The sequence below is a fragment of the Orycteropus afer genome, unplaced genomic scaffold (genome assembly GCF_000298275.1).
Source record: "Orycteropus afer afer isolate SDZICR_OR568_19922 unplaced genomic scaffold, OryAfe1.0 scaffold00103, whole genome shotgun sequence".
In the NCBI taxonomy this organism is placed as follows: Eukaryota; Metazoa; Chordata; class Mammalia; order Tubulidentata; family Orycteropodidae; genus Orycteropus; species Orycteropus afer.
This window is the reverse complement of record NW_006921690.1, coordinates 7,153,417-7,170,543: the sequence shown is the minus strand read 5'-3', so window position 1 is coordinate 7,170,543 and position 17,127 is coordinate 7,153,417. Positions and strand designations below refer to the sequence as shown.

General features: G+C 38.3%; 2 protein-coding genes across 2 annotated transcripts in view; one reads left to right on the top strand and one right to left on the bottom strand.

The window, feature by feature from the left end:
- The window catches only part of ELP4 (elongator acetyltransferase complex subunit 4), a 367,989-nt gene extending 363,846 nt beyond the window's left edge, over positions 1-4,143 (top strand). The window contains exon 10 of the mRNA XM_007943295.2: positions 4,012-4,143. Within this exon, the coding sequence (XP_007941486.1) occupies positions 4,012-4,143 (132 nt within the window). The remainder of the gene's footprint in view (positions 1-4,011) is intronic.
- Positions 4,144-10,614: 6,471 nt separating this feature from the next.
- Positions 10,615-17,127, bottom strand: part of PAX6 (paired box 6) — a 16,231-nt gene continuing 9,718 nt past the window's right edge. Inside the window, exons 6-11 of the mRNA XM_042781304.1 lie at positions 15,278-15,436; positions 14,740-14,822; positions 14,352-14,502; positions 14,147-14,262; positions 11,387-11,537; positions 10,615-10,700 (exon numbers count right to left, since the gene is read on the bottom strand). Coding sequence (XP_042637238.1) covers positions 10,615-10,700; positions 11,387-11,537; positions 14,147-14,262; positions 14,352-14,502; positions 14,740-14,822; positions 15,278-15,436 — 746 coding nt within the window. The remainder of the gene's footprint in view (positions 10,701-11,386; positions 11,538-14,146; positions 14,263-14,351; positions 14,503-14,739; positions 14,823-15,277; positions 15,437-17,127) is intronic.

Genomic DNA, 17,127 nt, shown 5'->3' with positions numbered 1-17,127 from the left:
AAAATTTAAATAAATAAAATGTTTTTAAAAAAAAAATTTTTTAAGGATTAAAACAAATCCCTGTTCATGTGCTAAGGGTTAAAACATAGTACATCAATTGTTTTCAGAAAACAAACAGTGCCTGGTGGTTTGGTCTTGGCAAAATATGAAAAATATAAATTGATTAAACTTATTTTAATGGGTATTTACCTGCAATTTGTCTCAAATCCAACTATAATCCAGATTCATTATCTTGCCCGTTCTGTCTGGGAACTGTGAGTGCTGAGCACAGGTCTGGCAGGCTAGGAGAAAAGGAATTAGGAACTTTCAAGCCAGGAAATCAGTCCTATGTGACTGTGGAATCAGTTTAGTTGTTGACTCAAGAAGGGACAAAATATATTCAGTAACCACAAAAAAAAAAAAAAAAAACTCACTGCTGACAAGTCGATTCCAACTCATAGCTAGCTACCCTGTTGCCAAAAAGCCCAACAAAAAGACAGACAGACAGAGGAGCAAGAACCCCCCTGGCTCGCTTGTACACCCTAGAGCCATGGAGCAAATCACTTTTATTGCTGCTGCTTTATTACCACCCCAAGTGAGCTTCTTATGGGCCTAAGGGCATCTTTGGCAGGAGCCCTCCTAAGCAGCCTCACTGTTTCCCCCTTGCAGGTTGGATCACGTTAATCCAGTGGGATCACTGCATGTCACCCAGGCCTATATGAGACCCTTCAGAGTCCATACTTTTCCCAGATCCCTTTGCCTAAGTAGAAATCATCCTGCAGGCATCAATGGAAGAAATAGCCAGCCGTCCATATATCCATCTCCTCCATCAGCAACACAGTCCCTTCCTCCCACATTCTGGGAAAAGAAAATCTGAATCTAGAGAAAGAATCGCAGGGGAAGAAATCTCAGCTCAGGATATGATACTATTTTTCTTTTTTTCACTTTTGGCCTTTCCTGGCCTCAGAACCCCCAAGTATAAGATAAGAAAGATACATGCCTTGATTTGGCTTATAAGGATGAAAATAGTATTTTTTTTTTTTCAATATAGTATGATTTTTATTTAAACCATTACTCAGTGAAATCTCAAGGTCTACAAGTTTATCTAACCTACAGTTAGATAACCTACAGTTAAACTTGCGGTTTCATTCTAAAGGAGGTCGCCATGCTATGCGGAGTATCTTGCAGCACATTCTTCCAGAAGACAGATCTAGGGTACAGCAGCATCTGAACATTTACATGTCAAATGTGTAAATGCTTTGGAAGCCTCAGAGGAGAAGTCTCTGACACACCTGGCAAGCCTGGAACCTGATCTCTCCTCCTTCCTCGCTGCTTCACATCGCACTGACATGGTGCACAGGGGGAGGCTCAGAAAGGAATTAAAAAAAAAAAAAACCCAACTGCTTGGAATTTAGACGGCATAGTAAGCTTGTTCAAGTAATAATAAACAAGAGCAGGCCGAATCACACCTAGATGCACATATCTCCAAAGAGCCATCCTTGGGCTTTTTTGGAAGAATGTGAGTATGCAACTAGCTTTTCCAATGCAGCATTTGGTTAGAAGCATTTAATCATATCACCCAAAAATTTTGTGCTCAGAAGTTGCACACAAATGACATTTGACTTTCCTTCAAAGCCATTCAACCTGAAAGATTTCCAAGCATGTCAACAATGTCACATTTAGCTACTTTTGCTGTGAAGGGCTTTCAGCCAACTGGCTCACACTCTCTGACTAGAGAAACGAGAGAAATGTTTAGCCAGTCAATTTGGTTAGCTCCTGAAATGAATTGTGTAGTATGCTAGTTCGAAAAACTTGTACTAGGTTTCTTCATTTAGATTATCAGAACAGTGTGAGCCTTCATGCAACCAAATGCCTCCTATAACCTTAGAAATATATTGGTTCTACTATTAAGTAAACCACCATTTCTGCATGTTAGAATCCACTTCTTGCTTAAGAGCTAGCTCAGATACCATTTCCATGAAGCTTTTTCTTGCTCCCCTTCCCCCACAATTTCTGCACTGTCTCTGCCTTCCTTATAGACATAACTTAAGTGCTCAGTGTGACAATTACCTGTGGGTCTGTCTTATTCATGTTACACATTTGTAAGGAATCGAGGGCATGGAAGGTGCTCTGTTCAGATACCCTTTCAGAATACCTTGGTTTGAGTAGATTCTAGAAATTTGTTGTCTCCAGTCCATTTCCTGAACAGCCTAATCACCATCCGACATCTTCTTTGTGAGGTCCTAATGAAAAGTGTGTACACATTTTGTTTTGTTTTTCTTATGGTGAATTTTAAGTGTCAGGTAACCTTTCAGCTTATGCATGTATCCCAGTCAGTTTTCCTTAACTTGTTAGCAATAACTACAAGATCTTAAAGAAACACTAAAACTCTCACATGTAATTAAAGATCTCTTCCCCTCTTGCTCTTGATAGAGTTAATTACAAAGACATTTGTAACCTCACACTTTAGAATTATGCCCGCATTGTAGGGTCCAGGGGCCTTTCATGCTTTCATTTCCGCTTGAAATCCTTTCTGAAACAAACCAGGTTGTAAAGAAATGAAAGAATTGTTTAAAACAAAGAAATAAATATGGCTTCATTTCAGTGTTTTTTTGTTTTTTTATCATTCAAAAAAGACATGTATTACTTAATATGTGGGAGGCTGAGTACTATAAATATTACTGTATGTCTATTACAGTTTTTCTTAACTTTTGGCCTTTCTGACACCTTAGTTGGTCATATATCTGCATAACAGTGCCTTTCATCCTATAAAATATGTATTAAAAATAATTACAAATGCAAATCAAGGAAGAATATTTTCATAAATTAATTTAAATGTTAAATATTTTGATTCTTTGTACACAGCTTGTGTTTACACGACAGTAAACAAGCCTTTTATCAGGAAAGACACTGGCTAGAACATATGCTTGTGGACCACAGTATTTTGACACCCGCCCCAAAAAAAAACTGTTCCACCCTTTCCATCTTTTTTTCCCCCTTTTCATATTGAGGAGAGTTTTCCAGTTGAGGGGTTTCATATGGTTGTCTGCAGGTCACTTCACCTCCAGAAGGCTTTGGGGGGCCATCAGTTGAGGGCTCCACCCTGCCTTCCCTTTTGCCTCCTACACCCACTTTTTGCCTCACATAACAGATGTGTTCCTTTAAGTTTAGATTTACATGAGCAAATCCTATGGGGTAGGAGCACTAAAATTTAAAGGAACTTGATATAGATCCTTTTGAAAACATAAAAACTTCTTTTGAAATATGAATATTTCTCCCTAATTACAGAAACTGCTCTGTAATTATGGTTGGTTACTGGGTCTGCTTAAATCAGTCTGTATCTGCAGAAAAACACTTGGGCTGCGGGATTGTTCAAAGCTACACTCTACTTGTGAAAACACAACCTAATGCCATGCATACAAATAAACTTAAAAAACCTATAACAGATGGTATAGAGGACTTATCAGAGCATATGAAAAATATTGACCCTTTGATAGATATTTTTTGTCATTATGTCAATATTCCTATGAATACGGTAAGTTCCAAGAGAAATTGTAGCCTTGAAATAGAATCATCAGGTCAACTTAATAGACAAAAGGAAACAAGCATTTGTGAGAATCCATAATTGCTGAAAAATAGCATTTTGGAGCCCTGGCAAAAACAAAGCAAAGCCCAAAAACCCACCCTGCCATTATTTATGTGATAATTTTCAATTATGCCTCTATTGTTCATTTACATGTTTTCATTTCTACTTAAGTGAGAAAAATCCTAATATATTTAGGTTTAGACACTGAAAAGTTTCCACTAAGATGCTTGGTCCAGTTTCTGCAACGGCTATAATTGGTCAAATCTAGTAGGAATAGGATGTGATTATATTGCACTTCATTCTAAAGAATTGTTGTAACAGGAATTTTATATGCAAGACTAAATGCTGATCAACAGACCATAATATTGTATTCTGAAGTATGCTAGTGAAAGCAAAATAATTTTTTTTTTCTTTTTTTCTCCTTCTCCTGAAATCTTCTGCCATAGCGATTGCATTTGCCTCCAGACTTGTCAGACACAGTGAGCCGCTCAAGCAAACAGGATCTGGCAGAATCCGCCAAACTGCTGGGCCCAGGCTGTGGCATGATGGCCGGAGGCAAGAAGCACCTGGACTTCTAGCGATTTCTCCTTAGTCTTTGCATGCAGAATTATATGACACTCTAATTATGATTGCTAATAGCTTATGTAAATATTTTTCTTAACGATTTGACCCTCCAGTCCTTCAAAAACAGTCCGGATTGCAAAATGGGGCCATTTTTTAAAACCAACTTTTTATACAGAAACGGTACAACAGAAATACTTTCATTTTAAAATTTTGTTTTTGCTGTAATTTAGAGAAAATTTATCATCTTATTTTTAAATAAAAGCAAATAAAATATTAGAAATGCAAGAAGCCTTACAGTGCTTATCAGTATACCAGTTCTAAGGTACTTAGGGGCACACTAAACCACATGATACAGGTAGTATGTAAAATATTATGGAATTGAAAATGTTCTATGAAAAACATATTTTCTCTTTATTTCCAAAAACAAAAATCACTTGCCCCAAAAAATGCTGAGGTTTTTTAAAAATGAAAAATGTGTTTGCTAATATATGAAGGTTATAATAAAATGACCTTGCATGTATGCATCTTGTTATTAAACTGATAAAGACAAAATAATATTTTGAGATTGAAACTCTATTAAAGATAGTTAGCCTTCATGATTAATAAATATAAAGAACTTGAGTGACAGAAAGCATAGAGCAAGGACTGATGGTCTCCTGTTTACTAATCCTAAACAACTGAAGTCAGCATATGAAATTATGTCAACAGACATAATTCAGGATTGAAATTCAAACTGACAGCTACATCAATGCTAGGACATGGGGTGGGGGATGGGGGGATGTATATGGAAGCTTGGTGAGAGATTTCTACAGAGCATGGGTCTGAGACACAGTAGAAAAATGAAACTAAGTCAGATTTCCATTGCATCACGCAAACCCTTTGTTGATTAGGAACAATGGCTTAGTATGTAAATTCCTAACCATATGAGTACGTCTATTTGGGTGTAGAGCACATAGAGCCAGGTTTATATGAAAACACTCAGTTTTTGAAAACACTAGGTTTTTTCATAGCTCTATATTCTAAAGCTTTTAACAAATAATAAAAAGTGAAACGTAAAAAGTAACTTGCATATTTAAGTAGTATTTCAATTTTTACAAAAAGCTTGTTTAACATTAGTTGAAAGAAACTGAATTTCCAAAATACATTTTCAAATGTTAGAATATTTTGATGCAGTTAAAACTAGCATTTTGAAGCAGTTTGCTTTTAATATACCACAAATTATACTTTATTTGTTCTTGACAACATTGTAGAAAAACAAAGAGTAGGTTTTTAAAACTGTCTAACCAATATGATGAATGTCAGTCACTTAAAAAAAAAATCCACTGTAGCATAAACACATACTGTATACAGCTTTTATTCAGAATTAGAATAATTGAATCAATGACAGTGATTTGCCGGGATGTCAAATCTCTCCATCATATCCTGTCACTACCAGTTTATTTTTTGTGATCAAAATCAAAAAGACAACTATTTTGTCACCCTCTATTTCATTAGTACTAAAAATCAGGTTTCTTCTATTTTTTTAGAATGTCTGTTTTATTTTTTTCACTTCTTTTAATTCTAAAGACACAAATTCTTCCCCATTTTCTTTTCAAAATAAAGTTTCAGAATTGATCTGTCAGTTAAAATTAAAAGGCTTTTTATATTAAGCAAAGGTGCTTTTAAAATTTAAAGCAACTTCAAAAAAATCGATTTAGTCCACAGACAATAATGTTGTGCAGATACTCCAAAAAAGCTCTGCTGTGTCCTTTTAAAGCATTTAGACAATTTGAATAAGTTAAATGAATATTTTAGTCAGGTTATTATTTTAATAACTCTAACCTTTTTCTTACTGTGTTGTGACTCATTTAGACACACACACAACGGAACAATTATATAGCATTTGACTCTGAAAAGGAAATGTGAGGTCATCAAATATGTAAATTGCTTGTCAAAATACTTAATAGGTCATTGATTTACTACCCTGGCTACCATGTCTATAAAATTAACAGCCAATTACTGGTTAATATATGCTTTGCAAATACATAAATACTATAAAAATTGAATGTGCATATTTGAACCCTTATTTTAAACATAAAAGAAACTTTTCAAACTCAGTAAAAGTGCATTTTGAAAAATAAGAGTACCTGGGCTTTCCAAAAATCAGATCCAAGTGCTTTGTTTTTTTGATTCACCAAGCAGGCTTTGTAAAAATAAGCTACTGGGGAGGGGTGTGTAGTGTATTGTTTTCCTCAGATAAAAACCCACTCCAAAAATGTGTTTCCTTCCTTCTAGGAACATTATTCCTTCTCCATTATGCTAATAACTTAATACATAACAATACTGGTCTTCAAGTTGCTACTGTAGGTATACATACCATTTTGATATGTTATGAAATACAGACTCTATCAACAGATTCTCTTTATTTCCAATTATCAACTTGATTCAAAGATACAAATATTTAAGAACAACGTCAAACATAGTATCTGAATGTCCTCATACCTTTTAAATGTTTCTAGTTTGTGAACTTCAAAACCCTATATATGGTGTTCATTTCTTACGCTAGACTTGCCTTTCTTTAACATGAGGTAAATATTTTGACTACTGCAGTCAGCTCAGGTGCTGGGGTTCTAAGGCCCTCTGAATTTCTAGTTAGTAGCCACAAGACAATTTCCACGTTTCTCTTGTCCATTTTTTATCTTCAACTCCAAGATCTTCAAATACTAACAAATACTAGACAAAGTAAAACTACTTCAAAGGGGAGAAATACTATAATCAATTCCCTGTTTATCTTTTAATCTTGGAGAATCACACATATGCATACAGAAGGGAAGTTGGGGGAAACCCTATTCATTTGTTTAAGCCCTTTATTATCAATGTCATTTCTAAGACATCGTCCCACTGCTTTACAAAAATAGTCACCAGCCGCAGCATCATGAATTTAAGTTAAGCAAGGCCAACCCTAAGCACTGACACTTTGAAACTTTAAAACTGAGCCACTAACTCATTCAGGACTAAGAAATGGGAAGAATGTGTGTTTGGCTTTGGTGAACCAAACTTGTACAGAGAAGAAAAGCCATTTGTAAAAATCTTGTTAACATTAAAAGCAGAACAGAAAGAAATGAGCAGAAGAGTACACTCTGACCTGAAGATGACAAACCTTCACAGAACAAAACTGAATCTTAGATAATACTGTACAAACAAACCTTAGGAAATCTAGTTATGACAAAAATAAGAAGAAATGATATGTGAGCTGCAACAAGAAGCCAACCATCCACCACTTAAGAGTTAGCTCAGGTTTGCGGAAAAAAAAATGTTCTGGGAATTCATTACAGTAAAGAAAAAACGTTTTACTTAATTTGAATGTTTATTATACGAACATTCAGTTCTAATTCTGTTCACTTAAGTGTCTCTAAGTAGGTCAAATTTGGAGAAAAATTCTAAGCTGTTAGTCCTTTGATTCTACTGAGGCTATCACAAATAGATGGTCTCCATTCTGGAAGATGGTGTCAAAACATCCCCGCAGAGTTTCCATTGATAAATATATAAATATACCTATCAGTAAATAAATAAACAAAATAAATTATTTCAACAGTGAGTAAAAGGCCAAGTCCCAGGCACTGCTACCACACAGTGTCTGCCATGCTGTCCCTGGGAGAGTACCTAGAGCTCTGTTCAGAAGGACAGCCTATCTCCCTAGGGTGAGGGCAGAAGGCAAGGCAGCTGTTCCCACCGTGCTGGACCAGAGGGCTTCTGCAGCTGAGCAGCCACTTCTTCACACTAAACCAGGCTGTGCCCTGGCAACCCTGACCCTCAGAGGACACGCATACGTGCCCAAGTGCACACAGACCCTCAGCTCCCACAGCAGTCCCCTTCTCCCAGCCCCTGCTCCTGCACCCACAGCACCACACTCAGTTCTCCAAGGTCTACACATTCTACACAACAGAGCCATGGGCCAGGACTGGATGCGTGACCCTGGCCCAACATAGCCAGTTGGAAACGGTCCCTTCTTGCAAGGAAGAAGAGAGCCAGCCAGCAGCTGCGTACACACTCACACATAGCCCTTCTCTGACAGTTCCCTCAGCCCATGTCCCTCGGAATACAGGCTACAAAATGTCAGGAGGTAGAAATATGTGCATGGGCAACTACCAACAGTGTCTAAGTGCACACTCGAGAAGTGTGCTAGTGTACAGTGCAGGTGGACACTATGAAACCACATGCACATTTACAAAAGCTGCAGTCAACTTAGAAAGATGCCTCTGTGTGCAACAACTCAGAATAAAATTACTAATATATAGCATGCTTGGAGAGATGAACCACAGTGACCTGTTCATAAGTAATTCCTTAACTATAAAACAGTAGACATTGGACTAGAAGGTTGTTTTTAAAATCCTCCATTTAATTTCTGTATTTCTGATCATTTGCCTTTAGGGATTAAAAATTTGGGAGGAAAGAAAAAAAAAAAAAAAAAGCAGAGTACAATTCAGTGGAGTGTGTCTTTGTCCCCAGAGGTTTCTGCATGTGCAAACATTTAAACCAGACTGCCAGAACTCCCAGCCTTTTGACTAAAGTTTGCAGAAGAAAACTTATCTATAATTGACTTATAAGTTGCACAGAACAGACAGAAATAAAAGTCTCAGACAGGCCCTTTTTCACCCAACAAAGGCTTTTTTTTTTTTTCCATCCTTTGCTTGAGCTCAAGCACTCCTGCCCTGTGTGCTGCCACTTTAAACATGATCAGATCTGTGCTTCACTGCAAATAACAACTGACCAACAATGGGGCCTGCTTCATAGATTTGGGGATGTTTGGCTAAAGCTGCCAATGACTGAAGGCCTTTAACTCCCACCGGCCAGTCACAGTCCGCTTTGTTGTTGTCTGTTGATGTGTCTGTGCTCATTATTCCTTGACATGCAACATCCCCCCCTCCACCCTCCAACCATCCACAACCGCACAGAAAGCAAGATTCAAATGGGAACAGCTGTAGTGGTTCAATGGGAAATGATGCCTCTTGTGCAAAGGGTTGAGGGACAGAAAAGGGAGAGGGCCTATTTGAGAAAGGCAGCAGCTTTCAGAGAGTCTTCTATAAGGAATCTACTTTAGAATATACTTCAGTGAAATCACTCTTGAAATAGACTGACAATGGAAATCTGCACAGATTGAAAATGCCAGTCCTAATTCAAAAGACAATTCCTATTTAATAGCTTGTTTCATTTTAAAATTATTTCTATCCTTTGAGCTTTTGAATTAAATGGTTAACTATGGGAAATAGTACCATTTTTGTGTACATGTTGTGGGTATAAATGGGCACAGGTCTATATTCCACTTTAAGTGGAATTCTTTTTCTAACACATTTCTGATTTGCACTATATATAAGAATTATTTCTTTAATAATCTTCAGGATTTAAAATAGAGTATGTACGGGAAGTAACAGTTGGTTTCAAAGGTTAATCTAACATGGAAACAAAATTTGCAACACCACACTATAAGGTGAAAAAGAAAATAGTATAATAAAGGAAATACAAAGGCTTTGGCATGGTTTTTACAATCAACAATGATTAATTTTGATATGTAGTTGTGAACAACTTCAAAACACTTAAGTTTAAAACTCTTGCAAGCACTTTTAATTGATTAAGAATGAATTCTAGATGCACAAAATGATTGGACTGTGAACAGTAACACAACTATATCTAAGAACAATTAACTTTTGCTGGCCAAAAAGAAACGTATGATTGCATGGAAATGTGTATAAAACAGCTATAGCGTATTCTTGTCAAATATAAATGAAATTAACTTTATTATAGAAATCATTCTGAGGATTTCTAGGGAAGACAAATACTTACATTTTGACATAAAACAAATTGTATTATATCGAAGACACAATCTACCTTTTAACTATCAACTTTTTTCTTCCTTGAATTTATATCTTACCCTTTTTTGCACATAAACTTCATCTGTTAACAACCTTTGGAAAACCAACAGATATTTCTTACATAAATCTAGTGCATGTTGTTCCAGGTTTAATTATATGCAAAAGAATGATACAAACTTGGAACCTCAGTCCATAAACTATGAACAGATGGGTAGAAGTATTCGATATATCTTGATAAAACTCTCAAATTCATGGCAGAGCTTGTTGATCATGGTTTTTTAAAAAAAAAAACAACTTCATGACCAACACAGATCAAACATCCATCCAGTCTACGTTGTTCTTTTTTTTTTTTTTTTTCATTATAACATACAAATGCCCATTTACAAATAATACACCAAAATGAATAAAAGTTTGGATACCAAAATGAAGATTTGTTCCAACTGATAACCACGCCTTCTGTATACAAAGGTCCTTGTCTCAAGTCCGTCCCCCAGCAACACGGTAAAGGACACAGTTGCAGAACTGAAGTGCTTCTATCAGCCCATTTTTCTTTCCTTCCTGAATGCCCAACTGTTGTGTCCACATAGTCACTGACTGAAATAACACAATATTTTTTTTTCTTTCCTTTCTTTTTCTTTACTGTAATCTTGGCCAATATTGAGACATATCAGGTTCACTTCCAGGAACTTGAACTGGAACTGACACACCAGGGGAAATGAGGCCTAAAAGTGGATGAAAGAAATAGCCATGTAGATATTCCCTTTGAGAGGCAGGCGTGGAGTATTATTTGTAAGTTAAAAAATTCTAATGCTTTCTAACATTTTAACTATATTAAAAAATCCTTTCAAGTGTTAACAAAAGAAAGTAGCACCTTCAGAAACTAGACAATATGTTATTTACACAGACTTACTGAATCCCAAATCCCCCATCCAAAAAATAGAAAAAAACCTCCACTTGTTTGTATGTTTGGAACATTAGCAATAAAACTCTCTCTAGAAAACCAATGTGGTACTTCTTCAGTTGCAATGAAAAGCCTAGAGGAGTTAGGTGGGAAGTCTCCCAGACAGCACTCACTGAGCAGCTCAGGGGGCCCTCACTGTGTGCTTTGGCTACTAATGTACCCTCATAAAGTTTAGTCTCAAGCTTTTTTTCATATATAACTTCTGTGACCAAATTAAGGAAAAATAACTTTTTTTTCTTACATGGTATCAAGTTACTAACTAATGTGACTGAATTTTTCCATTTCAATTCAGTTTTTCCCCAGAGAAGTGGGCAACACAGAGTTAAGCACACCTTCACACAAAACCAGGAGTCGTTTGAGGCTAACTTTAAATGAAGGAAGAAGATCAACCAGCAAAAGAAGTTATAGAGACTACCTCTGCACAGCCTACGGAGAGCAACGGCTCACCTGTTGAAGTGGTGCCGGAGGTGCCCATTGGCTGACTGTTCATGTGTGTCTGCATATGTGGTGGGGTGTAGGTGTCATAACTCCGCCCATTCACCGATGGACTGGTGGGCAGCATGCAGGAGTAGGAGGAGGTCTGGCTGGGGACTGGGGGCTACGAGGAGAAAGGCAAACATGTCGTTACCGAGAAACATACCACATACGCCATGTCCCCAGGCTCCCTCTTCCCCAGAAACTCTACCAACGAGTTTGGCATTTAACAAAGATGCCTTCATGTAATGTACTGGAATTCCATACAATAACTCTAATATTCGGTCTCCCAACCGGTCCTTCCACTGGCCACTGCTATAACAAAGTTGCCCACACACTGAACTTCTAAAGCACTGGAAATTCAGATAGATATCCAGTTACACAGTTGATAAACTCTTCTATTTAATCGATAAAACTGGATTTTTGTCTATTTTCATCTTGGACCTCTGCTGGCATCTCTCAGGAAACTGTGGCATGCAAGCCTCCATTAAAACACACCCCTTTCCACATCCTGCGAATCAGAATCCATGGGAGGAGCTCTCTGTAAAGGTTGGTTTGGGGATCTTGGGACACACAGTTTTTCATGGCTGGTCTCATGGAATTAAAAACTCTTTGAAGAAGCTGATCATAATGGTCAGGATAAACTGATGGTGAGTGTCAGTAAATATAACCCAGCCCCATTCTGAGAATTAGCTGTGGCTTCCTGGCAGAGCCAAAAGCCCAGATTATGGGGTAGTTTGTGTTTTTTTCCCAAAAAAAAAAAAAAAAAATTGCTGCTGTTAAGTGTTGAGAATGGCAGCATTTAGGAGATCAACCCATCCCCTAACTAGCTAAGAAATATTCTTATCTAGAAAAAAACCCTTATGAGGCTATGCCAGCCTAGCAAAGTTGAGATATATTAATAGAAGGACAACGTCAGGAACAAGGGGGACCGACAGGGCTATTCTCTCCGCAAACTAGAGAAATGGTCAACATTCCAAGATCTACATTCTCAGAGAGGGGGACTCTTTAAGAAGATTCAGAGGAAGAAACCCAACCCTTTGAAAAAAAATGGGTGAAGATTTTAGACAACAGGAAGAATAAATGTAGACAGACCAACTCACCCACTCCAAAATGTAAAGCATATTTTGCTTCGTTTTTAGCAGAATTATTGATCATTTTAATTTTCTTCAAGCTTTTTGAAAATATATATATATTTAATTATCTAAAGAGTATAATTTTTATAAGTTCTTGAAGTAAATTGACCTCAATCACCTATCTATATGTGGAAACAATTCTAAAATAATAATAAAACTATCTATTTGTTTCTGTCAAATCATTTTATCATCTACAAATTTTCTTATCTTCACAGAAACCTTGATGTTGCTACAGATTATTAAACTGACCAAGACACTTTGTGGCCTTATTAAAGTCGGAGGAGATCTGCTAACATCAGGTTCAAAGAAGCAAACAGGCCTTGAGGGCCCTGCCAGAACTTCAGCTTGCATTTGTGTCTAGTTCTCACAATCACTTCCTCTAGGCAAGCTGATTTCTGGAAAATTCCAAAGCAGTCACAGCAACACCAACTAATAGGCTGTTAATTCTTGAATTTATATCAACTGCACTATGGCCGATAATATCTAAATGCAATAAAAAATAAACGTGTAATTCCTCTAAAGTTGCTTATATACAGCTGCTCCTATATTAGTCTGAAGACTGAAAAATACTCATGTCGCTGCTCTTTTCATTAGAAATCCAGCAAAAGTTGTTCAGTGAAGAATGAACAATCTGTGTAACCACAGAACCGTCTCCAGTAGGGGCTCACGCTGGACAGTCTCACACTATCCAGCATCTCTAATTGTTGCACAAACAAGAGTTCTAGGAAATACCCAGATAAGCCCCTGCAAAAGGCCCACCAAAAGGAATGTTTCGGCCCATCAAGAAACCATCCAGCACCAAGGGTCTAGACCATCCCACCTTCCTTAGGACAATTTTCATTAGCACAGGCTTAGCACATGGTAAGGCGATAAGTACTTGGGACAGAAATGAGGGCAGGGCAAGTCATTTATACCACAGAACAGCATCAACCCTTCTAGGGAGCAGAGAGTCCCACAGACTAGTTACATGCATTAAATTGTCAGCAAGTACCTTCTATTCTATTATTTCTATTGTAAGATGTAGAAAGAAAATTAGCTTTTTCACTATAGTAAATGTTTCCTACTATGTACATGTTGTTGTTGTTGTTGTTGTTGTTCTGTGCCGTCGAGTCGGCCCCGACTCATAGGAATCCTATTTCTCAGCCTGTCTTCCTCACTATTTTATCATATATACCCTAATGTCCAAAATACATACATATATTCATTCATGTACATGTTATACATTAATTAATATAAGCATATAAATATAAGCCTAAATTTTACTACCCTCTTAGAAGCTAATAATATGCCAGCATTGTTTCCATTTTTCTGGTGTAAGTTTCATTGCTGTCTAAAATATGTCCCACACATGATATAAGCTAACATTCTCTGTGAGCAAAAGGCAGATGAACTTGACTGAACAAGTCATGAATCAATCGATCAATTTTAAAAAAAGGTTGGACTATTTTCACTGCAGACTTGACTGGTCAAGCCAATCACTGTAGTGAGAAAAGGCTCCCAAGAGGCAAACCCAGCCAACCAGGTCTTCAGGTCCCAACCCCGCACCCCACTAGCCCTCCTGGCACCCGCTAAGCAGACAGCCACTGGTCTGTCTTACTTGCATAGGCAGGTTATTCGCCATGGTGAAGCTGGGCATGGGTGGCAGAGCGCTGTACGTGTTTGTGAGGGCTGTGTCTGTTCGGCCCAACATGGAGCCAGATGTGAAGGAGGAAACTGCAAGGAGACAGGCAAAGAGACAGTCACGGTGAAAGTCAGGGCCAAGTTTAAACACAGTTAGTAGCAGTTGTTGTATTTCAAATTACCAGGTGTGGTGGGTTGTGGGATTGGTTGGTAGACACTGGTACTGAAACTACTGCTGATAGGAATATGACTAGGTGTGTTGCTGGCTTGTCTTCTCTGATTCCTCAGCTTTTCTTCTCTTCTCCATTTGGCCCTTCGATTAGAAAACCATACCTGGAAATCAGATGGAGCAGCTTAGCCAGATGTTTGGTAGCCCTGTGCCCACCCCCAGCCTAACCCCACCCCTGGCAGTTCTGCCCTCCCTCACTCCTACCTATGCAGCAAAGTATTTAGCAGACTGGACCTGTCACAATTTCTATAAATAAATGATGCTCAATAGAGGCACCTTCATGTCTAGAAGAAGCAAATGGTTTGAATCACAAAGCTTATTAACCACAAGGTCTCAGGTACCTGTATTCTTGCTTCAGGTAGATCTATTTTAGCCGCTAGTCTTTCTCGGGCAAACACATCTGGATAGTGGGTTCTCTCAAATTCTGAAAGAGTAAGTTGATTTTTCTATGTTGTGTCAGGACTACCCAAAATGAGTTGACCAACTCTGGATCAAGCTGGTCCCCCACCCCCACTCCCATCATCTCCAATCTGTCCCCTTGGAAATGTTACTACCACTAGCGTTGACTGTACTTGGAAGAACTTTCCCACCAGAACAATGTTAAGTTTTCTTTGGATTAACATTCAAGGATCCTTCTATGGCTTAATTAGCCAAATCACCTTTTTTTCTCTATAAGAAGTCAGACTTTTAGTCCTTAAATTACTGGTACATAAAAAGAAAACACATGCACATTGAAAAGGTGGCCAGGAAAATAAAGGGGGTGGCGATAAGGAAAGAAAAAAGAAACCTTTCCAGTCCTGTTGGTTAAATCTAGCTCTTTGTACCAGAGGTGGCATTTACTCTGATTCACTACTTCTCTACTTTGAAAAACTCCATCACCTTTCTCCAGGGCCTCGATTTGCTCTTGGGTAAAAGATGTTCTATTTCTTTGTAGCTTCCGCTTTAGCTGAAGTCGCATTTGGGCCTCATCTGAATCTTCTCCGTTGGAACTAATGGAGTTGGTATTCTCTCCCCCTCCTTCCTGTTGTTGGCAGCCATCTGGAACAAAAAGGATAGGATGGTAAGAGAAATTCAGAATAAACTGGAGTCTCCCAAAGAGGCCTAGAATAGCCATAAACTGCAAGAGGCATATAGCCTGAAAACATTCCCCAGGTGACTAACTAACTGTTGGTCTTCTTTTAGCAAGTGATGTTGACAACATGTACTACCTGGCCACCATTTTCTTTCTCTCTGTGTTTTGATTAAGACTGAACAATATACACACTAAATGGCATTTCTCTGAATGACGAAACAAGCACTGAAGTTCTCAGTTATAACAATCCTTCATAACTAACCTTGACTCCCCAAATACCTCACTCGGTTTCCTTTCCCTGCAGAATTTATTTACCTATGTCTGTGTTGGAAAAATATAAGAGTGATGTGCAAGATTTCAGCTGATCTATAATCAGTAATTCCTATCTAATCAATTAAATGTTGATAGGTTTGTAGAAAATGCTATTAAGAAACCAAACCAAGCTTGTAATCTTTTTTAAAAAATATTTATCTAGTTTTTATTTGAATTCTGCACAGTCAATTTCATTTTAAAGGTTGTGAATTTAGAAGTGCTCGCATTGTTCTGCAGTTTTATTCAACTATTGTATGAGTGTGCTTTGCCTTGACACCTATTACGAGCACAGCTGTAATTATATCATCACCAAGAACAGGCTATAATTGCTGAAAATGGAATTTTATATTTAGATAAAAGGACTGTCCATTCTTTGTAATGTGTTGCACCAGAGAAAAGTAAGATTTCTTTTAAATTTTTAACGTGTAATTTTAAAAAAGAAATAGTAGAGAGTTCACTAACTAGCTAAATATGCTATGCTGCAGCTGAGCCCTTGGCATATCATTTAAGCAGTACATTTTTAATTAGGGCATTTCCACCACTTTTAATGTAATTTCTATCATTAAACAGGGGAAAGTTTGATTGTTTTCCCTTGGCTCTTGGAGGGCAAGATGTGCACTTGGGCTAGCTGTCTTGCCTGGCCTGTGAGGCCACAGGCTGTCTGAAGGGAAGGGCTCAGACCCTGACTGGGCCTGCAGGACCACTGCATACTGGGTCCTGGGTCTGGGGTCCTGAGGTTCCAACAGATACCAAAGGGGCTGCCCACCCCACCCCCATATTAGAAACTTGGCCAGTGGGGGTGGGGGAGCGAGGGGCCGCTGGGGGCGCATTGGTGGGAATCGACTTGGCCAAGAATATCATTTATAACCAGGGGACAATAGGCAGTGCCTTCAAAGAGTTCAGGGAATTGTGACAGGATCTAGTGGGATCCTTTCAGGAACTCTGAAATGTTTTAAAACCCCAACTTTCTCCCCCATTTAAACAGGCGGATTCATCGGCACTGGCCACCATATGGGCCCTTGGAGATCTATTGAGATGACCACCAACACTTGAATAGCAAGGGGCTGCTTTTCAGCGTTGCACAATGCCCCGAGAGTAAGGGAAACTATTAAACTCCTGGGGCAGGAGCGTTGGCAAACTTTCGTGGGCAGAATTTTGAGGCCACAATGAGAGCGGACAACAAAAGGATTCTCTTGAGGCGTGCAGCGGACCACATTGTGTTACAAGAAGCCCAGTCAACAGACTTTTCAGTGAAGTGTGTTAACCCCTCTGCTCTGCTATCATTAATCACTGTCCGCAGAGCGGGCGCTTCAATGCTATTTAGGGCGCTTGGCCGCAGGGGGGG